This window comes from Schistocerca cancellata, chromosome 12 (genome assembly GCF_023864275.1).
Source record: "Schistocerca cancellata isolate TAMUIC-IGC-003103 chromosome 12, iqSchCanc2.1, whole genome shotgun sequence".
Classification (NCBI taxonomy): Eukaryota; Metazoa; Arthropoda; class Insecta; order Orthoptera; family Acrididae; genus Schistocerca; species Schistocerca cancellata.
The window spans coordinates 103,806,081-103,832,056 of record NC_064637.1 but is presented as its reverse complement, the minus strand read 5'-3'; the positions used below and the strand labels follow the sequence as shown (position 1 = coordinate 103,832,056).

Sequence of the window (25,976 nt, the reverse complement as noted above, 5' to 3'; positions counted from 1 at the left end):
ACTGGATGTGACCACAGGGCGAAATAGCCGCCATCTTGTTCGCATGACTGTAAAGGATGGAACAGATTTGTGCACAGTGTTGACACCATGTTTGAATGCTGCAACAGGTGTGGACATGCCTGCATCGAATTTTCGACCTCGTCTTCTGTGGGTTGGACTGGTGGCACGCATGCCATTGTTTTGGCTTCCATTGACCAGAACTCACCAATGCTGCAGACTGCAATGGGCACTGAAGAAAAGTCCTTTGTCTTGCTGTGTGCGCCGCCATCTTGGCGGGTGACCTTGAACGGGACTTAGCCGCTGCACGAGGCGCCGCGGCGGATCGCGCTCTAGTTTTAACAGAGCGCGATCCGCTACAGAATTCAGCTTCTGGTCCGCCATTGCGCGCTGGGACTGCGCTACTTCCGCTGCCACGCCCAGAGTCTTAATTCTTACTGTGCTGTACCACATAGATTATATGGCATCCCTAACGTCCATAGAGGGTCTGTCCCGTTGAGGCGTATTGTTTCTAATATTGGTGCTCCGACATATCGTGTAGCTAAACATCTTGCTAGTTTGTTGAGCCCACTGGTAGGTAGGTGTGAACACCACATTAAGAACTCTGCAGATTTCTTATGTTGATTGCAGGGATTGAGTTTGAATGACTCTGATATTTTAGTCAGTTTTGATGTGGTTTCTCTTTTCACTTGCGTTCCTCTCTCTGATTGAGGTTAAGTTTGGTGTCGAGTTAGCAAATTTGTTTCGACATGTGCTGACTTCCACTTACTTTTTATTCAATGGTCAGTACTACGAACAGACTGATGGACCTCCAATGGGAAGCCCGTTGTCACCTATTGTGGCCAATTTGTTTATGGAAGGCTTTGAGGAACGTGCATTGGAGTCAGCGACCTTGAAAGCTCCATGTTTTTGCAGGTATGTAGACGATACTTCTGTTGTTTGGCCTCATGGTAGTGAGAATTTAAACCGGTTTTTGGAACACCTGTATTCAACCCACCGAAATATTCAGTTCACTATGGAGGTGGAAAAGAATGGATGCCTTCCCTTCCTTGATGTGTTGGTCAGAAGGAAGACTGATGGTACGTTGGGACATTCTGTTTATAGGAAGCCTACTCACACTGACTTATATCTGTGAACTGATAGTTGTCAACATCCAGCACCTTGGTTCACAGGGCCCACGTTATTTCAGACCCTGAAAGTTTGGCAGCTTGAGCTATCACATCTCGAAGTTACCTTTCGTCAGAACGGTTATAGTAAGAGGCAGATCAAACGTGCGTTGCGCTATCAGCCCTCTGTGCAACGGGTGAGTGACGATAGCAACGAAGGCACCTAAGTCTACGGCCTTTTTGGCTTACGCAGGAAGCATTTCCAACAGAATTGGCCGTATTTTGCGGAAATATGATGTGAAATGTGGTTTTCGACCGCCTTCTAAGATTAAGGCCCTGTTGGCGTCAGTAAAAGATGATCTTGGTTTGTGTAAGGCTTGGGTCTATCGTATTCCTTGCAGTTGTGGCACGTCATATATTGGTCTGACAATCAGGACTGTGGAAGATCGGTGTATTGAACATAAGCGTCACACACGCTTACAACAGCCGAGTAAATCCGCTATTGCAGAACATTGCCTTGACACCGGTTATCCTATGGAATACACCAACACGGAGATTCTGATTTGCACGTCCAGCTATTGGGAAGCTGTTGAAATCTGCTTGGAATCAGGCGCTCTCTCTCTCATTTAAAAACAGAGGGACAGAATTAGTGCTACCTCACCTGCTGATTAATAGTCACTTTCGATATTTCTGATGTTGGTTATCTTTGGTTGTGTGTTGACTCTACAGTTACAGGGCTATTACAAATGATTGAAGCGATTTCATAAATTCACTGTAGCTCCTTTCATTGACATATGGTCACGACACACTACAGATACGTAGAAAAACTCATAAAGTTTTGTTCGGTTGAAGCCGCACTTCAGGTTTCTGCCGCCAGAGCGCTCGAGAGCGCAGTGAGACAAAATGGCGACAGGAGCCGAGAAAGCTTATGTCGTGCTTGAAATGCACTCACATCAGTCAGTCATAACAGTGCAACGACACTTCAGGACGAAGTTCAACAAAGATCCACCAACTGCTAACTCCATTCGGCGATGGTATGCGCAGTTTAAAGCTTCTGGATGCATCTGTAAGGGGAAATCAACGGGTCGGCCTGCAGTGAGCGAAGAAACGGTTGAACGCGTGCGGGCAAGTTTCACGCGTAGCCCGCGGAAAATTGGCTCATGCCAGAACTGGAGACCGACAGCGCCGACTTCATCTTTCAACAGGATGGTGCTCCACTGCACTTCCATCATGATGTTCGGCATTTTTTAAACAGGAGATTGGAAAACCGACGGATCGGTCGTGGTGGAGATCATGAACAGCAATTCATGTCATGGCCTCCCGACTTAACCCCATGCGATTTCTTTCTGTGGGGTTATGTGAAAGATTCAGTGTTTAAACCTCCTCTACCAAGAAACGTGCCAGAACTGCGAGCCCGCATCAACGATGCTTTCGAACTCATTGATGGGGACATGCTGCGCCGAGTGTGGGAGGAACTCGATTATCGGCTTGATGTCTGCCGAATCACTAAAGGAGCACATATCGGACATTTGTGAATGCCTAAAAAAACTTTTTGAGTTTTTGTATGTGTGTGCAAAGCATTGTGAAAATATCTCAAATAATAAAGTTATTGTAGAGCTGTGAAATCGCTTCAATCATTTGTAATAACCCTGTACTTGTGCTGTGTGTGGTATCTTCCTTGTTTCTCCTCTGTGAACCGAGGAATTAAATTCCCTTGCACATTGCTTCTTCCTTGCAGTTGTCCCCATGAGAATGGCAGGGTGTGCTCCTGTCGAAATATCGGCGGTGGTCGACGACGTCACCCGGCAGCAAACTCGTAAGTTATTTGAACATTCAATTCGCCGGGAAAAGTTAAGGTCCAACATGAAATACTTTGGGCTTCAACTAGAGTCGCAGCAGATGGGCCCAGCTGAGTACCTGGGCAGCTAGACAGGCAGACAGCCAGTATAGACAGACGCACCTGGTCCTCGCGGCCTCCACGGATCAGCTCCACCAGGTCTCGCAGCTCCGCCGCGATCTCCGCCTCCAGCCTCTCAGAGCGGCGGCCGAACCCGAAGTCCCGCATGTTCCTTAGCGTGAAGCGCTTCTGCTCCAACCAGTGGGGGCCCTCCGTGAAGAAGATGCCTGCGGAAGAACGGGCAGACTGTTTCTTGCAGGCTAGTTGCTACGCACTCGTTCTCAGTAAAAAGAAAAGGCCTTTGCACACTTTAGGCGGATGGTTTCGATTCGTAAGTTACAAGTTATAAGTTACAAGAATCGAACGAGAGGAAAGAAGTAGCTTAGAAGGTAGAGAGCCACGGTCATACCGCAACCCCAACGTAATTCAAGCCGTTTGAGCAACGAGTAACAGAAACCACACAGAAATTTGGAAAGAAGGACAAGAAGTTAAAACTGAGTTTTTCGATGACATTGTAACTAGGTCAGAGACGGGAAGGAGCTGGAAGTCACTTGAACGAACTGTAATTGTGTCCTGAAAACAAATTATGAGATGAAAAGCAACAAAAGTAAAGAATACTAATGAAATGTAACTGAATCAAATGAGGTGATGTTCAGAGAAATAGTGTAGTAAATGAGACAGTGAAAATTGTATATGAATTTCGTTATTATTAACACACTCTAAGACAATAAATGACGGCCTCTAAAGAATTATCCAAAATCGACGGAAATCGGTAGATGTACATGTACAGAAACACAAATGATTACAATTCCAGAAAAAATGGATAATTTATTCAAGAGAAAGAGTTTCACGAATTGAGCAAGTCAGTAATGCGTTGATTCACCTCTGGCCCCTATACAATCAGTTATTCGGCTTGGCACTGATTGAAAGAGATGCTGGATGTCCTCCCGAGGGATATTATCCGAAATTCTGTCCAGTTGGGGCGTTAGGTCGTCAAAATTCCGAGGTGGCTTGAGGACTCTGCACATAATGCTCCAAAAATTCGCAACTGAGGAGAGATCCGGCGATCTTGCTGGTCAAGATACTGTTTGACAAGCGAGAAGACGACCAGTAGAAGCACTCGCCAGCCCAGGATATCTTGACATGAAGGGCAACAAAACGGGACATAGATTATTGTAGACATACCACTGTGCTGCATGGGTACCGCAGGTGACAACCGAAGGGTCCTGCTATGACAAGAAATGGAACTCAAGACCGTTGCTACTGATTGTCGGGCCGTATGGTGAGCGAAAGTCAAGTTGGTACCACACCGCTGTCTGGTGTGTCTCCAGACACGACTTCAGCTTGCAATCGTATTCACTGTAGGAGAGTTCTCTTCAGTGATGAGTCCCGCTGGGAACTGATCCCCGATGACCAGCGAAGTCGTGTGTGAAGACCTCCCAAAGAGACACGACTTCGGCCTGGAATCATATTCACTGCAGGACTGTTCTCTTCAACGATGAGTCCCGCTGGGAACTTAGCTCCGATGAGCAGCAAAGATGGGTTGTGGAGACCTCCCAGAGAGACACGACTTTGGCCTGGAATCATATTGACTGTAGGAGAGTGCTCTTCAGTGATGAGTCCCACTGGGAACTGATCCCCGATGACCAGCGAAGACGTGAAGACCTCCCAGAGAGACACGACTTCGGCCTGGAATCGTATTCACTGCAGGACTGTTCTCTTCAACGATGAGTCCCGCTGGGAACTTAGCTCTGATGAGCAGCGAAGGCGCAAACTTTGCCTTAACAGAACTTTACCGACCATAACATAGCACAACTGAACACGCTTATAAATGGCCACAACAAACATTTTAAAAATTTCACAAAGGTTCAAGATTCGAAAGAAACAAATATGAGCTGTCAGTACAACAGGTTCGTCCCCGGCGGTATGACGTGGAACAGAACCTGTAGCTCTCGTAGGAACACAATTCCTCGCGTGGTTTAGAATTATTCTGTTACCTGTCCTAGCAGTCTTCTCAGCTTGTGCGAACTGGTGAACTGCAATCGTTTATTTTTATTTTTATGCCCGGTTAGTTCCGTGATGAAATAAAATCTTGATTCTTGATTTCATCACTACGGTCGTTTTTCACATCGTGCATAGCGAGGATGAAATTGTGCTGTCAACTTACACTACTGGCCATTAAAATTGCTGCACCAAGAAGAAATGCAGATGATAAACGGATATTCATTGGACAAATATATTATACTAGAACTGACATGTGACTACATTTTCACGCAGTTTAGGTGCATGGATCCTGAGAAATCAGTACCCAGAACAACCACCTTTGGCCGTAATAACCGTCTTGATACGCCTGAGCATTGAGTCAAACAGAGCTTGGATGGCGTGTACAGGTACAGCTGCCCATGAAGCTTCAACGCGATACCACAGTTCATCAAGGGTACTGACTGGCGTATTGTGACGAGCCAGTTGCTCGGCCACCATTGACCAGACGTTTTCAATTGGTGAGAGATCTGGAGAATGTGCTGGGCAGGGCTGCAGTCGAACATTTTCTGCATCCAGAAAGGCCCGTACAGGACCTGCAACATGCGGTCGTGCATTATCCTGCTAAAATCTAGGGTTTCACAGGAATCGGATGAAGGGAAGAGGCACGGGTAGTAACACATCTGAAATGTAACGTCCACTGTTCAAAGTGCCGTCAATGCGAACAAGAGGTGACAGAGACGTGTAACCAATAGCACCCCCATACCATCACGGCGGGTTACGAATACACGCTTCCAATGTGCGTTCACAGCGATGTCGCAGAACACGGATGTGACCATCATGATGCTGTAAACAGAACCTGGATTCATCCGAAAAATGACGTTTTGCCATTCGTGCACCCAGGTTCGCCATTGAGTACACCATCGCAGGCGCTCCAGTCTGTGATGCAGCGTCATGGGTAACCGCAGCCATGGTCTCGGAGCTGATAGTCTGTGCTGCTGTAATCGTCGTCGAACTGTTCGTGCAGATAGTTGTTGTCTTGCAAACGTCCCCATCTGTTGAATCATGTATTGAGACGTGGCTGCACGATCCGGTACAGCCACGCGGGTAAGATGGCTGTCATCTCGACTGCTAGTGGTACGAGCCCGTTGGGATCCAGTACGGCGTTCCGTATTACCCGCCTGAACCCACCGATTCCATATTCTGCTAACAGTCATTGGATCTCGACCAACGCGAGCAGCAATGTCGCGATACGATAAACCGCAATCGCGATAGGCTACAATCCGACCTTTATCAAAGTAGGAAACGTGACAGTACGCATTTCTCCTCCTTACACGAGGCATCACAACAACGTTTCACCAGGCAACGCCGGTCAACTGCTGTTTGTGTATGAGAAATCGGTTGGAATCTTTCCTCATGTCAGGACGTTGTAGGTGTCGGCACCGGCGCCAACCTTGTGTGAATGCTCTGAAAAGCTATACATTTGCATATGACAACATTTTCTTCGTGTCGGTTAAATTTCGCGTCTGTAGCACGTCATCTTCGTGGTGTAGCAATTTTGTGGCCAGTAGTGTATGTTGGAGTTAATGTTTTTTATTTTTTAAATATTTTTATACGCCGTAATACTGGTTTAAACTAATCACTTTTCACTGTCCATTATTCATGTAACCGCTTAGTCACTTAAAATGTTTAAAGAGTCAATCAACTTGCGTTAATACACATTGTATTGTCCGTTTAATGAGTCAGGCGACGCGTAAGATTTATCTTTTGATTCAGATTTTATTGTTCTTTCCGTAATTAATTGTTTGTCCCTACAACACACGCACACCGATATATCATTCAAGATTAACTTCAGTTCGGTAACCGTGACGCTGACGACAACTTTTGACTAATCGGCGTACTCGTCTTTCTTCCCGTCTTCGTTTTTTTGTGTCCTACTCAAGACTACGAATTGTTTCTCTGTCGTTGATCCATTGCTCTTAAGGTTTGTAACTGTTCATCAGTACGAAGGCTAAGTCCGATAAACCAGTATCAGTCAATTGAAGTCAAACGCTCGTCTTACTATACCGTCGCGCTGAGAACAGTAAAGATAAACTTTCATCAGTCGAATACTGAGCAGTGCTTCAGTCTCCACCTCAAGAATTATCAAACTTCCGAAACTGAAACAATCTAATAGTGTTTGCATCCAGACAACTATCGCAAAAGTACTCTAGAGCGACTCAAGAGCAACTAACTAACTGACCATTTCCATATCGGAGTTGCATTGTAGTCGCATTGAATTTCCTTTTCGATGCGGCTACAACTCTCTTCCATTGTAAATGTTATCTTTGACTTAATTACTTTCTTAGATTTAACCCTCGCTCATATGATTTTGAATTTATTCTATAGATGAAACTTCCTGGCAGATTAAAACTGTGTGCCCGACCGAGACTCGAACTCGGGACCTTTGCCTTTCACGGGCAAGTGCTCTACCATCTGAGCTACCGAAGCACGACTCACGCCCGGTCCTCACAGCTTCACTTCTGCAAGTATCTCGTCTCCTACCTTCCAAACTTTACAGAAGCTCTCCTGCGAACCTGTAAAGTTTGGAAGGTAGGAGACGAGATACTTGCAGAAGTGAAGCTGTGAGGACCGGGCGTGAGTCGTGCTTCGGTAGCTCAGATGGTGCCGACACGGTAACTCAGCGTGTTCGGTCAGAGGGTTAGCTGCCTCTGTAATAAAAAAAACTGAGTTAATGGATCAACGATGAACTGAAACGGGTGTCTTGCGACGTCCGCCCCGAACAGATACGACGAACGAAAACGAACAAAATGAGATTAAAAAAAATGGTAGCGCACTTGCCCGTGAAAGGCAAAGGTCCCGAGTTCGAGTCTCGGTCGGGCACACAGTTTTAATCTGCCAGGAAGTTTCATATCAGCGCACACTCCGCTGCAGAGTGAAAATCTCATTCTGTATTCTATAGATGTTTGGTAAAGAATCTATGATAATCCTTTCCTTTTATCTCCCTTTTTTGTATGCTATTTTCAGTATTCGAATGATATAGGTATTAATCAAAATATTACCCGTGTAGATTTTATCGTCAATAGTTGCCGTCACTGTCAAGATGACTCGCTTCCCTACTTTAAGTTTCCACCAAGTTTGTTAATTGGGGTTTTCCGTCCTTGGGGCGTTACACAACATAATGTGAACACACGTGGGATGACCGTCATCATGCCCACTTGCCCGTAACGGACAGAACAGCTTCGTCCAGAGTGTTGGCGCGACGTTGGAGTACTACAACGAGAGTGGACATGTCTGCGTCGACGGTTCGACGCTGTCTTCTGTGAACTGGACTAGTGGCATGCCATTGCGTCGGCTTCCATTGACCAGAACCCAACAACGCCGCGGACTGCAATATGCACGTGAACGCCGACAGTGGCGTGCTGCGTGGCAAAATTGTCCTAGAGTGATGGCCGCATAAGCGTTCGACGCCTCCGTGGTGAACACAAGCGGCTAGACTAAACGAGGGTACTACGAAAGTTTTTCAGTACAGCTTTATTTATTTAATTTTTTCGAAGTTATTTCCGCCACACCGAATACACCTCTCCATCCTCCGAATTCAGCCCCTAAACTAGTTCTCGCAAGTTTCTGTAGGGAATAAGACACACTCGTTGTCACAAGCCCTCAGGAGGTCCTCATCACTTGAAAACTGCACTCCTTTCATATCCGGGAACAGGACAAACTCACAAGGAGAAAGGTCTGGAGTGTAAGGAGGGTGCTCAAGAAGTTTCAGTACTGCGCCCCTCAAATATTCGGTGCATGCTTTGGCACAGTGAGCTGGAGCGTTGTCGTGATGGAGGACCCAAGCGTCCATTCTTGACTTCGATCGCAGGTCCTTTAAAGATTGGATGACTTTGGGCACGCATCGCTCAGTGTAACACAGCTGTGACTGTCATCTACATCTATACTCCGCAAGCCACCTGACGGTGTGTGGCGGAGGGTACCTTGAGTACCTCTATCTGTTCTCCCTTCTATTCCAATCTCGTATTGTTCGTGGAAAGAAAGATTGTCGGTATGCCTCTGTGTGGGCTCTAATCTCTGATTTTATCCTCGTGGTCTTTTCGCGAGATACACGTGGGAGGGAGCAATATACTACTTGACTCCTCGGTGTTCTCGAAACTTTCATCAGAAGCCCTTACCGAGCTACTGAGCGTCTCTCCTGCAGAGTCTTCCACTGGAGTTTATCTACCATCTCCGTAAAGCTTTCGCGATTACTAAATGATCCTGTAACGAAACGCGCTGCTCTCCGTTGGATCTTCTCTACCTCTTCTACCAACACTATCTGGTATGGATCCCACACCGATGAGCAGTGCTCAAGCAGTGGGCGAACAAGTGTACTGTAACCTACTTCCTTTGTTTTCGGATTGCATTTCCTTAGGATTCTTCCAATGAATCTCAATCTGGCTTCTGCTTTACCGACGATTAATTTTATATGGTCATTCCATTTTAAGTCACTCCTAATCCCAACTCCCAGATAATTTATGGAATTAACTGCTTCCAGTTGCTGTCCTGCTATATTGTAGCTAAATGATAAGGGATCTTACTTTCTAGGTATTCGCAGCACATCACCCTTGTCTACATTGAAATTCAATTGCCATTCCCTGCACCATGCGTCAATTCGTTGCAGATCCTCCTGCATTTCAGTACAATTTTCCATTGTTACAACCTCTCGATATACCACAGCATCATCCGCAAAAAGCCTCAGTGAACTTCCGATGTCATACACAAGGTAATTTATGTATATTGTGAATAGCAACGGTCCTACGACACTCCCCTGCGGCACACCTGAAATCACTCTTACTTCCGAAGACTTCTCTCCATTGAGAATGACATGCTGCGTTCTGTTATCTAGGAAATCTTCAATCCAATCACATAATTGGTCTGATAGTCCATATGCTCTTACTTTGTTCAGTAAACGACTGTGGGGAACTGTATCAAACGCCTTGCGGAAGAAACACGGGATCTACCTGGAAACCCGTGTCTATGGCCCTCTGAGTCTCTTGTATCCAAAACAACACGCTCCACAGTTCCACTCGATTTGGAAAGAACAGCTATCATTTTCTTCTTTACTGATCGGGATTTATGACAGCTACGGATGTGTCGTCATCTTCAAAGACCCAAATTTTGTTTTGAGTCTTATTCGGCACGTCACAATAGTACAGCCAAGTCTCTTCAGCTATCTTGATGTTATTTACATACTGAGATTGTCCCTTGTAAAATTTCTTTAACATCTCCCGGTACCAAGTCGCACGTCGCGTCATCTGCTCTTCCGTCAAACTGTGCGGCACCCACAGACGACAAAGTTTCTTTACTGGCAAATGATCATGCAGAATCGAACGAATTGCTGGCGCATTTAGCTCTAAGGTATCCTCTATCTGCTAATAGGTCACTCGCCTGTCTTCGTGTAGCATTTTCCTCACAGCATCAATGTTTTCCTACGTAACTGACGATCGTGGCCATCCCGTTCTCTCAGCATCTTCCAGAGTGAAATTTCCTCTTTCGAATTCTCTGTACCACCTGAATATATACTTGTACGATGTGGACACATCACCGAGTCATTTCTTCAAAGCACTGTTCTATGTTTAAACCACGTGTGAAGTTGTACCGTAGGACTGCCCGGATCTCACTTCGTGACCATGATGCACTTAAGCACTTAAAAATAATCCTGTTAGTAGAACGTAGTTTATTCCTCTCATAACGTACAGTTACAATTCAAAGATTTTTGTTCTGGAAACACGTCAAAATACTTAAAAAAGGTTATAATAATTAGCATATTTCAGCAGGAATTTCTGCGTTTTCACACATGAACAATTTAACAAGAACATATACAGGGTGGTCCATTGATCGTGACCGGGCCAAATATATCACGAAATAAGCGTCAAACGAAAAAACTACAAAGAACGAAATTTGTCTAGCTTGAAGGGGGAAACCAGATGGCGCTATGGTTGGCCCTTCTAGATGGCGCTGCCATAGGTCAAACGGATATCAGGTGCGTTTTTTTAAAATAGGAACCCCCATTTTTTGTTACATATTCTTGTAGTACGTAAAGAAATATGAATATTTTAGTTGGACCACTTTTTTCGCTTTGTGGTAGATGGCGCTGTAGTAGTCACAAACATATTGCTCACAATTTTAGACGAACAGTTGGTAACAGGTAGGTTTTTAAAATTAAAATACAGAACGTAGGAACGTTTGAACATTTTATTTCGGTTGTTCCAATGTGATACATGTACCTTTGTGAACTTATCAGTTCTGAGAACGGATGCTGTTACAGCGTGACTACCTGTAAATACCACATTAATGCAATAAAAGACGTTGGTCCGACGACTACCGTAGGTCTCGAGAAAATGATTCGGAAATTCGAAAAGACGGGTGCTTTTGGTGTGCGACCCGGTAGAGGGAGGAAACGAATTGATTCGACGTCAGTGGAAGCGGTGGCCACAGAAATGCAGGAGACAATGTAGCGTCACCCATCCACCAGTGTCAGCCCAGTTTGCAGGTGAATATACTTGTTTAATTTAGTTTTGTTTATGTATTTTTTGTAATATTTGTAATGGTTGTGAATTGTCTAAAGTTTTTGTATTTTTTTTTATGTTTCATGTACGGAGAGGGCGGCGCAACGAACGGAGACAGCATCTTCACTGCCGGGACCAGAGAGAAAATTGCTGGCCACTATACGTCGCGGGTCGACAGCCAAAGAGCAACAGAAGATCCTGAAACCGAGTTGTTCCGTCGTGCTTCTAAAAAATGGAAAAAAATAAGAATTTGTAATGTTTGTACAACAATGACGTCATAGAAAGTTAATCGTGTTGTAAATGTTAGTTCTGTCTCGTCAAGGCTCCGGTTCACGTCTATATGTAGTAAGATAATAAATTAGTGGATGCTACTAAAGTTGAAATACGTGTTCCGAGAATTTATTTATGAAGAATTATGTGAATGAATTAATAATATATTTGACAAGATTATTAATTTTTGACAACGTTCATCGCGAGTTTGAATCTCGAAAGTTTATTCAATGTGGTTGTAATATTTATTAAATCAGATAACGTGCATTAATATAATTTCTGAGGAGAAACAGACGACGTCTAAATTGAAAAAGTTTACGCAAACCAATTGGACTGAGTGACGTAATTCTGCGCATACGACTCAAATGATGTTTTACAGTTTCGTTCAAGAACCATTCTGAGACAATTTAAAAAGAATATAAATAATTTTGAAGTGTGTTGTAACTGACGTAGGTGACGAAGTCTACACATGGTCATATGGCCCGCATCTCGTGGTCGTGCGGTAGCGTTCTCGCTTCCCACGCCCGGGTTCCCGGGTTCGATTCCCGGCGGGGTCAGGGATTTTCTCTGCCTCGTGATGGCTGGGTGTTGTGTGCTGTCCTTAGGTTAGTTAGGTTTAAGTAGTTCTAAGTTCTAGGGGACTTATGACCACAGCAGTTGAGTCCCATAGTGCTCAGAGCCATGGTCATATGTCAAAAGAAAAATCATTTATAAAAAACTTACGTCGTTACACTACAACAAGTAGTGGTGTGCAAACGAGTACTGCACGGAGAATTGCCAGAACATTGGACATACCCGTAAGCACGATGCGTAAAATCCTACGAAACATCCTTCTTTGCTATTCATTCAAAATTACCCATGTGCACGAGTTGCTTCCTGTTGACCTGCCAGCAAGAGATACCTTTGCTTTAGAATTTCTTGCTCACGTTGAAGTGGACAATGATTGGCCGTGGCAGATTTTGTGGACAGACGAAGCCCACTTCCATCTGACAGGATATTTCAATACACAGAATTGTCGGATATAGGCAACAGAAGCTCCACACGCAAATCAACCAGTACCACTTGTGATATTCGCTATTTTTGACTTCATTAAAACAGCAAATACGAGTAGTTAATGCTTTCAGCCAGAAGGCAAATACTTGTTTATAAATAATGAATAATGTATAATGAGGCGTTGCATGGCGACGGTGGAATTTTCTAAATAATGTAATTCGTCGTCTTTGGGCGGCAATATAAACAGAAAAATACGGATAGATATGCGATCCTTCACTATTTTCTTCGCTGGAGAACAAATGAAGCCTTGAGCGCAAAAGACTTGTACTGTTTTTCTCAAGTAAGACGGACGCAGATTTGTGGCAGTCTGATCTAATTTTTACTAAATGTATAAAAACGTGTTATGTCTAAGTTTGAGTGAAGTGTAAAGAACTGTTATAACTTACCGTGACGACGCACGAGCGACTCAAAGAAGACAATGGCTATATAAAAGAGAGCTCAATGGACATGATACGGACATAAAAATCTACCGTCATTGTGGTACTAAGCTTAAGGTACGATACAGGTTTTACTTATAATAAATATTTGTTCTGGGAATACTGAATCATTTAGCAGTGCTCATTCCTATTATCTCCTCAGTATTATTTTCATTTTAATTATGCATTTTGCTAATATTACAGACACCAAGATCAGCAGTCCAATGTGCGTGTTACATTGATAAAAAGAAAACTGTTTTATCGTCTTCTTGTTTCAGCTTTAATATTGAATTTCCCTTTTGTGTGATGTTACAGTTGTTTTTGCGCCCTTAAGAACTTTCTGGTCCCTTAGGAAATTGTTTTGTCATAACAATAACTTCACAACCGGGTATGATCTTATCTACGATCATGAAGTAATTAGAAGGACGATAACGCAACTTTTTAATCAATAGCACGCTAGTTGTGACTGCCTCAAGCCACGCGAAACTGCAAGTAAAAACTAATCACATCTCATAATGCAATATTTTATGACAATGGTCAATCCATGATTCTTACGCCAATTGTGATTGATAAAACAGTAAGCTAAATCTCAATTTCCAACTTTCCATTGAATAACAACATCACTTTTATTTTGTAACATCACACACTTCATCCTGAAAAGGTCACTGTGTGGTGCGGGTTTACGGCATCATTTATCATAGGGCCATATTTTTTCGAAGAGACAGGTGCTTCCGGTCCTGTTACCTGTACCGTCACCGGTAAGCGCTATGAGTGTCTTTTGGGCAGCCACGTCATTCCAGCTCTCGAACAGCGCGGATGTGTGGCTGTGATCATTTTTATGCAAGATGGCGCACCTCCGTACATTGCAAATCCAGTTAAGCAGCTGCTAAAGCGCCTTTTCGGAAATGCTAGAATTATCAGTCGCCATTTCCCTACAGCCTGGCCGTCCTAATCATCTGACTTCGGGCTGTGGGGCTATCTGAAAAGATGTTGCCTTCAGTGTCCCGATGGCAAACTTAGCTGCATTGGAGGCACACAGTGCGCGACACATTCTGAACGTGACCCCAGAAACACTTCGATGAGTTGTATAACATGCTGTTTCTCGATTTCAACTTGTTGCAGAAAACGGTGGACAGCATATTGAACATGTTTTACGCCAGTCACACGGACATTAATAAACCGATTTGATTTTGACTGATGCTTTTTATGCGTTTTTGACCTCAGGACAATTAAAAACCGATGTTATTTATGCTTTTTATACGGTTTTTTGATGATGGTCGAAGTAGAGAGGATATAAAATGTAGACTGGCAATGGCAAGGAAAGCGTTTCTGAAGAAGAGAAATTTGTTAACATCGAGTATAGATTTAAGTGTCAGGAAGTCATTTCTGAAAGTATTTGTATGGAGTGTAGCCATGTATGGAAGTGAAACATGGACGGTAAATAGTTTGGACAAGAAGAGAATAGAAGCTTATGAAATGTGGTGCTACAGAAGAATGCTGAAGATTAGATGGGTAGATCACATAACTAATGAGGAAGTATTGAATAGGATTGGGGAGAAGAGAAGTTTGTGGCACAACAAGGGATCGGTTGGTAGGACATGTTCTCAGGGCATCAAGGGATCACCAATTTAGTATTGGAAGGCAGCGTGGAGGGTAAAAATCGTAGGGGGAGACCAAGAGATGAATACGCTAAGCAGATTCAGAAGGATGTAGGTTGCAGAAGGTACTGGGAGATGAAGAAGCTTGCACAGGATAGAGTAGCATGGAGAGCTGCATCAAACCAGTCTCAGGACTGAAGACAACAACAACAACAATACGGTTTTTGGCTTCGGGACAATTTAAAACCGACGTGAGCGATGCTTTTTAAACGATTTTTGGCCTCACGACAATTAAAAACCGATTTTTCCCGTCCGATGTGATATGACCTGGCCGTGTGTGAGTAACTAACAGTATCACACCCGTACACCCATGCACACTGAGTAGTACAGTTTGTTTAACGTCAGACGTACACCTTGGGCATTGTTGTATGATTCATTTGTCATTTGTAGTCGACCACTATTAAATTATGGTGCTAACAGTTCCATCTATTGGTACATTTTGTAACTATTTATTTTTCTTCTGCCATACGTTTTCCCCCTTCTCCGATAATATTCCGCTGCAATTTGACGTCATTCTGACCACTGGTGTTACTTCCACAGTGGTTTGAAAGCTTAACTTCCATTATAATCACCCCGTACATCAACAAAAGGCAAGCAAGTCATAGAAACACAGTATGCGTATTATTTCAACATATTTCTTAAGCTACGTTCACAGTGGCAACAGTCGCCAAAGGCCGTTGCCAGAGGTTGCCTGACAATATCGGCCGACAGATGGACACAATGCATCCGAACTTCTTTTTTTTGGCGGGATCGATTATAGGATCTAATCTGTGTAGGAGGTTGTATTTTAACCTCCTTGGGTGGGTTTGATGACACGACCCTCTGTGCTTGGAGACAAGTGTGGCATTGGGCGTTTGCTATTAATAAGACGTCAACTGCATGTGAATGAGCTACATCTGTCTCTAAAAGAACGTGGCGAATACTTTACACTCCGTTCTTGGAATAACTAGACTAGTTTCACGAACATACGAGATGAGGCGAGAAACATTCTATTTCATACTCGACGTGATTACTGATGACACTGAAAAGCAAGATTACAAACACACTGCATGATTTCAAACCAATTCAGCAAAACAGAAATATGTCAGTTGATCTTCAATGACTGTCATTCAGCATATGTGTGAAAGAGAAATGTAAATTAGAATAATATACTCTGAACACTTTTTTTTTTTTTTTTTTGGTCATCAGTCTACTGACTGGTTTGATGCGGCCCGCCACGAATTCCTTTCCTGTGCTAACCTCTTCACCTCAGAGTAGCACTTGCAACATACGTCCTCAATTATTTGCTTGACGTATTCCAATCTCTGTCTTCCTCTACAGTTTTTGCCCTCTACAGCTCCCTCTAGTACCATGGAAGTCATTCCCTCATGTCTTAGCAGATGTCCTATCATCCTGTCCCTTCTCCTTATCAGTGTTTTCCACATATTCCTTTCCTCTCCGATTCTGCGTAGAACCTCCTCATTCCTTACCTTACCAGTCCACCTAATTTTCAACATTCGTCTATAGCACCACATCTCAAATACTTCGATTCTCTTCTGTTCCGGTTTTCTCACAGTCCATGTTTCACTACCATACAATGCTGTACTCTAGACGTACATCCTCAGAAATTTCTTCCTCAAATTAAGGCCGGTATCTGATATTAGTAGACTTCTCTTGGCCAGAAATGCCTTTTTTTCCAAAGCGAGTCAGCTTTTGATGTCCTCCTTGCTCCGTCCGTCATTGGTTATTTTACTGCCCGGTAGCAGAATTCCTTAACTTCATTGACTTCGTGACCATCAATCCTGATGTTAAGTTTTCGCTGTTCTCATTTCTACTACTTCTCATTACCTTCGTCTTTCTTCGATTTATTCTCAAACCATAATGTTTACTCATTAGACAGTTCATTCCGTTCAGCAGATCATTTAATTCTTCTTCACTTTCACTCAGGATAGCAATGTCATCAGCGAATCGTTTCATTGATATCCTTTTACCTTGTATTTTAATTCCACTCCTGAACCTTTCTTTTATTTCCATCATTGCTTCCTCGATGTACAGATCGAAGAGTAGGGGCGAAAGGCTACAGCCTTGTCTTACACCCTTCTTAATACGAGCACTTCGTTCTTGATCGTCCACTCATATTATTCCCTCTTGGTTGTTGTACATATTGTATATGATCCGTCTCTCCCTATAGCTTACCCCTACTTTTTTCAGAATCTCGAACAGCATGCACCATTTTATATTGTCGAACGCTTTTTCCAGGTCGACAAATCCTATGAAAGTGTCTTGATTTTTCTTTAGCCTTGCTTCCATTATTAGCCGTAACGTCAGAATTGCCTCTCTCGTCCCTATACTTTTCCTAAAGCCAAACTGATCGTCACCTAGCGCATTCTCAATTTTCTTTTCCATTCTTCTGTATATTATTCTTGTAAGCAGCTTCGATGCATGAGCTGTTAAGCTGATTGTGCGGTAATTCTCGCACTTGTCAGCTCTTGCCGTCTTCGGAATTGTGTGGATGATGCTTTTCCGAAAGTCAGATGGTATATCGCCAGACTCATATATTCTACACACCAACGTGAATAGTCGTTTTGTTGCCACTTCCCCCAATGATTTTAGAAATTCTGATGGAATGTTATCTATCCCTTCTGCCTTATTTGACTGTAAGTCCTCAAAAGCTCTTTTAAATTCCGATTCTAATACTAGATCCCCTATCTCTTCTAAATCGGCTCCTGTTTCTTCTTCTATCACATTAGAGAAATCTTCACCCTCATAGAGGCTTTCAATGTATTCTTTCCACCTATCTACTCTCTCCTCTGCATTTAACAGTGGAATTCCCGTTGCACTCTTAATGTTACCACCGTTGCTTTTAATGTCACCAAAGGTTGTTTTGACTTTCCTGTATGCTGAGTCTGTCCTTCCGACAATCATATCTTCTTCGATGTCTTCACATTTTTCCTGCAGCCATTTCGTCTTAGCTTCCCTGCACTTCCTATTTATTTCATTCCTCAGCGACTTGTATTTCTGTGTTCCTGATTTTCCCGGAACATTTTTGTACTTCCTCCTTTCATCAATCAACTGAAGTATTTCTTCTGTTAGCCATGGTTTCTTCGCAGCTACCTTCTTTGTACCTATGTTTTCCTTCCCAAGTTCTGTGATGGCCCTTTTTAGAGATGTCCATTCCTCTTCAACTGTACTGCCTACTGCGCTATTCCTTATTGATGTATCTATAGCGTTAGAGAACTTCAAACGTATCCGGTCATTCCTTAGTACTTCCGTAACCCACTTCTTTGTGTATTGATTCTTCCTGACTAATGTCTTGAACTTCAGCCTACTCTTCATCACTATTATATTGTGATCTGAGTCTAGATCTGCTCCTGGGTACGCCTTACAATCCAGTATCTGATTTCGGAATCTCTGTCTGACCATGATGTAATCTAATTGAAATCTTCCCGTATCTCCCGGCCTTTTCCAAGTATACCTCCTCCTCTTGTGATTCTTGAACAGGGTATTCGCTATTACTAGCTGAAACTTGTTACAGAACTCAATTAGTCTTTCTCCTCTTTCATTCCTTGTCCCAAGCCCATATTCTCCTGTAGCCTTTTCTTCTACTCCTTCCCCTACAACTGCATTCCAGTCGCCCATGACTATTAGATTTTCGTCCCCCTTTACATACTGCATTACCCTTTCAATATCCTCATACACTTTCTCTATCTGTTCATCTTCAGCTTGCGACGTCGGCATGTATACCTGAACTATCGTTGTCGGTGTTGGTCTGCTGTCGATTCTGATTAGAACAACCCGGTCACTGAACTGTTCACAGTTCACCTTCCTATTCATAACGAATCCTACACCTGTTATACCATTTTCTGCTGCTGTTGATATTACCCAATACTCATCTGGCCAGAAATCCTTGTCTTCCTTCCACTTCACTTCACTGGCCCCTACTGTATCTAGATTGAGCCTTTGCATTTCCCTTTTCAGATTTTTTAGTTTCCCTACCACGTTCAAGCTTCTGACATTCCACGCCCTGAGTCGTAGAACGTTATCCTTTCGTTGATTATTCAATCTTTTTCTCATGGTAACCTCCCCCTTGGCAGTCCCCTCCTGGAGATCCGAATGGGGAACTTTTCCGGAATCTTTTGCCAATGGAGAGATCATCATGACACTTCTTCAATTACAGGCCACATGTCCTGTGGATACATGTTACGTGTCTTTAATGCAGTGGTTTCCATTGCTTCTGCATCCTCATGTCGTTGATCATTGCTGATTCTTCCGCCTTTAGGGGCAATTTCCCACCCCTAGGACAAGAGAGTGCCCTGAACCTCTATCCGCTCCTCCGCCCTCTTTGACAAGGCCGTTGGCAGAATGAGGCTGACTTCTTATGCCGGAAGTCTTCGGCCGCCAGTGCTGATTATTTATCGAAATTTAGGCAGTGGCGGGGATCGAACCCGGGACCAAAGACGTTTTGATTATGAATCAAAGACGCTACCCCTAGACCACGGGGTACATTCTGAACACCTGTTGCACTGAAAAGTGGAAAAACGTACACCACATTTGCAAACATACATTGTCCATTCACAGTAAGACAGTGGTTCCCATTCTTTCTGAGATCAGTACCCTCGAGTGCAATCAGATATCAGATGTTAGCTAGTACGTCCCCCCCCCCCCCCCCCGTTCGTTCCACCATTGTCAACAATGGATTTTCTTTGTACCCTTTCATTTTTAAAATGACGAAAGATAATTGATATTTAGTTTTTGTAGGTGTTTTTCTTAAACTACCAACTAATGATTCAGTGAGTTAATTGATACTGCTTATTTGTGCAAATGTGTGTGAATTCCTAAGAGACCAAACTGCTTAGGTCATCGGTCCCTAGACTTACACACTACGAGGCCTATCCACTGTACCAACTTATAACTAAATCTGAGGAGGGTGCGATGGGGAGGTTCCCTTGTAAGAACAACACACACACACCCATGCCCGAGGGAGGACTCGAACCTCCAGCGGGAGGGGCCGCGCAGTCCGTGACATGATGCCTCAAACCGCGCGGCCACTTCGCGCGCCTTACTGGTTATTTCCAACCACCTGTTTCATAGAATAACGTCTCACTTCTCAATGCAATTTGACGTCATTCTGACCAGTGGTGTTATTTCTACAGAGTTTTGAAAGTTTGATAATAATCACCGTGTGTACCTCGACTTGTTACCTATCCCCTGGAGATTCTTCTTCTCGAAGGGATCTACAGAACGTGATGAATGAGAAGTTTTGCCTTCAGCAGGAAGAGAGGGAGTGTGAACCTGTGATTACCGAGCTCCTTGTTGAGCATGCGGTGCTTGAGAGCGATGTTGACAGGGCGCCCCTGCAGGTGCGGGTTGCTGAGCACCTCCTTCACCGACTGGTAGTCACAGGCCACGATGGCAGGCGATTCCCCAAGGAAGAAGCCGATCACTTTGCTCTTGTAGATGCGCGTCATCAGGTCCAGCATCTTGTACGGGTGCTTGTAGTTGACCAGCAGCATCTGCACGTAGTTGCCCCATATCGGCATCGGGGGCGGCCCTGGAACAGAAGGTAAGCATTGCCACGCACTCCCATCTTAGTAAATCGTCCGAAGGCCTCCAACACATCTCACAGGCCTTAAGGGGACCACACCGTGGTTCAGGTCGAAAAAAATCGATTTTCGGTTTTCATTATACGAGGGCAGTTCAATAAGTAATGCAACACATTTTTTTTCTCGGCCAATTTTGGTTGAAAAAACTGGAAATTTCTTGTGGAATGTTTTCAAACATTCCCGCTTCGTCTCGTATAGTTTCATTGACTTCCGACAGGTGGCAGCGCTGTACGGAGCTGTTAAAATGGCGTCTGTAACGGATGTGCGTTGCAAACAACGGGCAGTGATCGAGTTTCTTTTGGCGGAAAACCAGGGCATCTCAGATATTCATAGGCGCTTGCAGAATGTCTACGGTGATCTGGCAGTGGACAAAAGCACGGTGAGTCGTTGGGCAAAGCGTGTGTCATCATCGCCGCAAGGTCAAGCAAGACTGTCTGATCTCCCGCGTGCGGGCCGGCCGTGCACAGCTGTGACTCCTGCAATGGCGGAGCGTGCGAACACACTCGTTCGAGATGATCGACGGATCACCATCAAACAACTCAGTGCTCAACTTGACATTTCTGTTGGTAGTGCTGTCACAATTGTTCACCAGTTGGGATATTCAAAGGTTTGTTCCCGCTGGGTCCCTCGTTGTCTAACCGAACACCATAAAGAGCAAAGGAGAACCATATCTGCGGAATTGCTTGCTCGTCATGTGGCTGAGGGTGACAATTTCTTGTCAAAGATTGTTACAGGCGATGAAACATGGGTTCATCACTTCGAACCTGAAACAAAACGGCAACCAATGGAGTGGCGCCACACCCACTCCCCTACCAAGAAAAAGTTTAAAGCCATACCCTCAGCCGGTAAAGTCATGGTTACAGTCTTCTGGGACGCTGAAGGGGTTACTCTGTTCGATGTCCTTCCCCATGGTCAAACGATCAACTCTGAAGTGTATTGTGCTACTCTTCAGAAATTGAAGAAACGACTTCAGCGTGTTCGTAGGCACAAAAATCTGAACGAACTTCTCCTTCTTCATGACAACGCACAAGTCTTCGCACCCGAGAGGAGCTCACAAAACTTCAGTGGACTGTTCTTCCTCATGCACCCTACAGCCCCGATCTCGCACCGTCGGATTTCCATATGTTTGGCCCAATGAAGGACGCAATCTGTGGGAGGCACTACGCGGATGATGAAGAAGTTATTGATGCAGTACGACGTTGGCTCCGACATCGACCAGTGGAATGGTACCGTGCAGGCATACAGGCCCTCATTTCAAGGTGGCGTAAGGCCGTAGCATTGAATGGAGATTACGTTGAAGAATAGTATTGTGTAGCTAAAAGATTGGGGAATAACCTGGTGTATGCTGAATAAAACAACCCCTGTTTCAGAAAAAAAATGTGTAGCATTACTTATCGAACTGCCCTCGTATTTCGATAGATTAATGTTTTATTTAAGTAGTCTGAAAAGGAATTCGCTGAAAAAATTTTTTTTCGAGCATTTAAACATAATTTTCCTACCACGTGCGTTGATGTGCCTTGCCTTCCGTCACCCACTTTTCTGCATATATTTTAGATCCATGTCCCCTACATTGCACGTTAGGGATTTTTGGATTTTTTTTTTACCCCCGAGTGTGTTGGCTATTCTTGAAATGCAACGGTCGGTATTCTTTTGTTTCTGCTGTTTGTAAACAACACGCTTTCAAACACGCTGTTAGTTTTGTTCACGTGTGAGTCTGAGTAGTTGTTATAGAAAACTTGCAGGTATACTATGGGCAGACAATTAGGAGAAATAAAGAAAATCTGGAGGCAGTGAAGAGAGATGTTTGGGCCATATTCTCCCGTAAGTCCTCTGCTGATGATAAGCCATGCCATGGGTTGTGTCCGTCAGGAGAAAATTCGTGGTGCAAATACAATAGGGCTCAGGCAACTGGAGAATCTTATTCTCACCAGCATTCTCTTCCTGCTGCTGTTATTATAGTAATTAAACCTATTTTCAGAGACTTGGCTCATCCTGACCTTCTAAGGAAATGTCTGCATGGGCTGACACAGAACCCAAATGAATGTTTCAGCAGCATAATTTGGAACCGCCTTGGTAACACTGTATTTGTGGGCATGCATACAATGAAACTAGGAGTGCATGATGCTGTCATTACATTCAGTTGTGGTAATATTGGAAAGTGTTGGGTACTGAAAAAAACTGGGAATTAATCCTGGTGAAGATATGATCACTGGGCCGCAACATTGCGATAAAATGAGGATAGCCGATGCAGACAGGTCTGCATCTAATATGGCCAAGAAAGCAAGACAAACACCCAGGAAGGTGAAGAAGAAGCTTGAAGACCTGCTAGAGGCCAAAGAAGGGCAATCATATGCAACAGGACAGTTTTAATTAACTGTGAGTAACAAATTTCCCACAAACTAAAATTTTCAGTACATATGCCCCATTATATCAGAAACTATCAGAGTCTCTGCATAACATAAAAAGCCACCTCTGGTACTACATTCATTAATATTCCCCCATTAGGAAGTTCACAAAAAAATGTTTTCTGCAGAAAAACTTAATATTTTTTTTTAATAAATTTAAAAAAGTATTTCTTAAAAACTATAAAATGTATAAAATAGATTTTAGTACAGTTGGCTCTATTAGCATCATGTAACATACAGTAAAAATATTAAGGTCCTGCATCAAATAGTTTTTTCAGTCATGGGTCGAATCCTTGCCTAAAGTAACATGGGTTAGATAGGCAGGGTGTGGTTCCCTTAATAGTAGCTGGTATCCATATTGTCCGAGAGAGTTATTCAGTATAGTGTATTGTAATTATATGGAACAGCTCAATTAACAGATTGTTAAACTAATGTCCTTTAATTCATTTATTTATGAGGCTCCATGAGAACATCCAATCCAAAGCTATTTGGTCATGGAAAGAGCTAGTACAGTTTGCAGAATGCTGATTGAAAATTCATTAACAAAAGGAAGTAAAAAAATAATAAACGTAATCAGCGCTCATGGCTATGCGTAAGAACACAAAGAAAGACGGTTATCTGCGTACGAAGTCTCCACATTGTCCGGAGCGGCTATACGCGCCTATGGTTTACAGAGACAACGTTGGTTTGCCTGCTAGTTAAGATGCAGCGACACCATTACGAGTAGAACGTCACGCGCATTATTTCTCACACGATTTTACAGAAACTATTCGGTAAAAAAATTCAGATTTTGCACTACTTGTAGCTTTATATGTCAGCTTCCTGGTGAAGTGCCCAACGTCTTACTTATTGTGGTATTCTGCATTTAACTAAGACACTGCGCGAAATTTCAAAGTTTGCAATTAAAATGTGGATGGTTATAATTTTACGTTTGGTGTATATTACACTACTGGCCATTAAAATTGCTAAACCACGAAGATGACGTGCTACAGACGCGAAATTTAACCGACAGGAAGAAGACGCTGTGATATGCAAATGATTAGCTTTTCAGAGCATTCATACAAGGTTGGCGCCGGTGGCGACACCTGCGACGTGCTGACATGAGCAAAGTTTCAAACCGATTTCTCATACACAAACAGCAGTTGACCGGCGTTGCCTGGTGAAACGTTGTTGTGATGCCTCGTGTAAGGAGGAGAAATGCGTACCATCACGTTTCCGACTTTGATAAAGGTCGGATTGTAGTCTATCGCGGTTGTGGTTTATCGTATCGCGACATTGCTGCTCGCGTTGGTCGAGATCCAATGCCATTGGTTACACGTCTCGTTCACCTCTTGTTCGCATTGACGGCACTTTGAACAGTGGACGTTACATTTCAGATGTATTACGACCCGTGGCTCTACCGTCCATTCGATCCCTGCGGAACCCTGCATTACAGCAGGATAATGCACGACCGCATGTTGCAGGTCCTGTACGGGCCTTTCTGGATACAGAAAATGTTCGACTGCTGCCCTGGCCAGCACATTCTCCAGATATCTCACCAATTGAAAACGTCTGGTCAATGGTGGCCGAGCAACTGTCTCGTCACAATACGCCAGTCACTACTATTGATGAACTGTGGTATCGTGTTGAAGCTGCATGGGCAGCTGTACCTGTACACGCCATCCAAGCTCTGTTTGACGCCTTGCCCAGGCGTGTCAGTGCCGTTATTACGGCCAGAGGTGGTTGTTCTGGGTACTGATTTCTCAGGATCTATGCGTGAAAATTTAATCACTTGTCAGTTCTAGTATAATACACTCCTGGAAATTGAAATAAGAACACCGTGAATTCATTGTCCCAGGAAGGGGAAACTTTATTGACACATTCCTGGGCTCAGATACATCACATGATCACACTGACAGAACCACAGGCACATAGACACAGGCAACAGAGCATGCACAATGTCGGCACTAGTATAGTGTATATCCACCTTTCGCAGCAATGCAGGCTGCTATTCTCCCATGGAGACGATCGTAGAGATGCTGGATGTAGTCCTGTGGAACGGCTTGCCATGCCATTTCCACCTGGCGCCTCAGTTGGACCAGCGTTCATGCTGGACGTGCAGACCGCGTGAGACGACGCTTCATCCAGTCCCAAACATGCTCAATGGGGGACAGATCCGGAGATCTTGCTGGCCAGGGTAGTTGACTTACACCTTCTAGAGCACGTTGGGTGGCACGGGATACATGCAGACGTGCATTGTCCTGTTGGAACAGCAAGTTCCCTTGCCGGTCTAGGAATGGTAGAACGATGGGTTCGATGACGGTTTGGATGTACCGTGCACTATTCAGTGTCCCCTCGATGATCACCAGTGGTGTACGGCCAGTGTAGGAGATCGCTCCCCACACCATGATGCCGGGTGTTGGCCCTGTGTGCCTCGGTCGTATGCAGTCCTGATTGTGGCGCTCACCTGCACGGCGCCAAACACGCATACGACCATCATTGGCACCAAGGCAGAAGCGACTCTCATCGCTGAAGGCGACACGTCTCCATTCGTCCCTTCATTCACGCCTGTCGCGACACCACTGGAGGCGGGCTGCACGATGTTGGGGCGTGAGCGGAAGACGGCCTAACGGTGTGCGGGACCGTAGCCCAGCTTCATGGAGACGGTTGCGAATGGTCCTCGCCGATACCCCAGGAGCAACAGTGTCCCTAATTTGCTGGGAAGTGGCGGTGCGGTCCCCTACGGCACTGCGTAGGATCCTACGGTCTTGGCGTGCATCCGTGCGTCGCTGCGGTCCGGTCCCAGGTCGACGGGCACGTGCACCTTCCGCCGACCACTGGCGACAACATCGATGTACTGTGGAGACCTCACGCCCCACGTGTTGAGCAATTCGGCGGTACGTCCACCCGGCCTCCCGCATGCCCACTATACGCCCTCGCTCAAAGTCCGTCAACTGCACATACGGTTCACGTCCACGCTGTCGCGGCATGCTACCAGTGTTAAAGACTGCGATGGAGCTCCTTATGCCACGGCAAACTGGCTGACACTGACGGCGGCGGTGCACAAATGCTGCGCAGC

General features: G+C 44.4%; 1 protein-coding gene across 1 annotated transcript in view; it reads right to left on the bottom strand.

Annotated features, from left to right (window-relative positions):
• LOC126109566 (probable cytochrome P450 304a1) overlaps positions 1 to 25,976 on the bottom strand; it is a 97,885-nt gene that overhangs the window by 45,028 nt on the left and 26,881 nt on the right. The window contains exons 2-3 of the mRNA XM_049914588.1: positions 20,213 to 20,461; positions 3,064 to 3,227 (exon numbers count right to left, since the gene is read on the bottom strand). Of these exons, the coding sequence (XP_049770545.1) occupies positions 3,064 to 3,227; positions 20,213 to 20,461 (413 nt within the window). The remainder of the gene's footprint in view (positions 1 to 3,063; positions 3,228 to 20,212; positions 20,462 to 25,976) is intronic.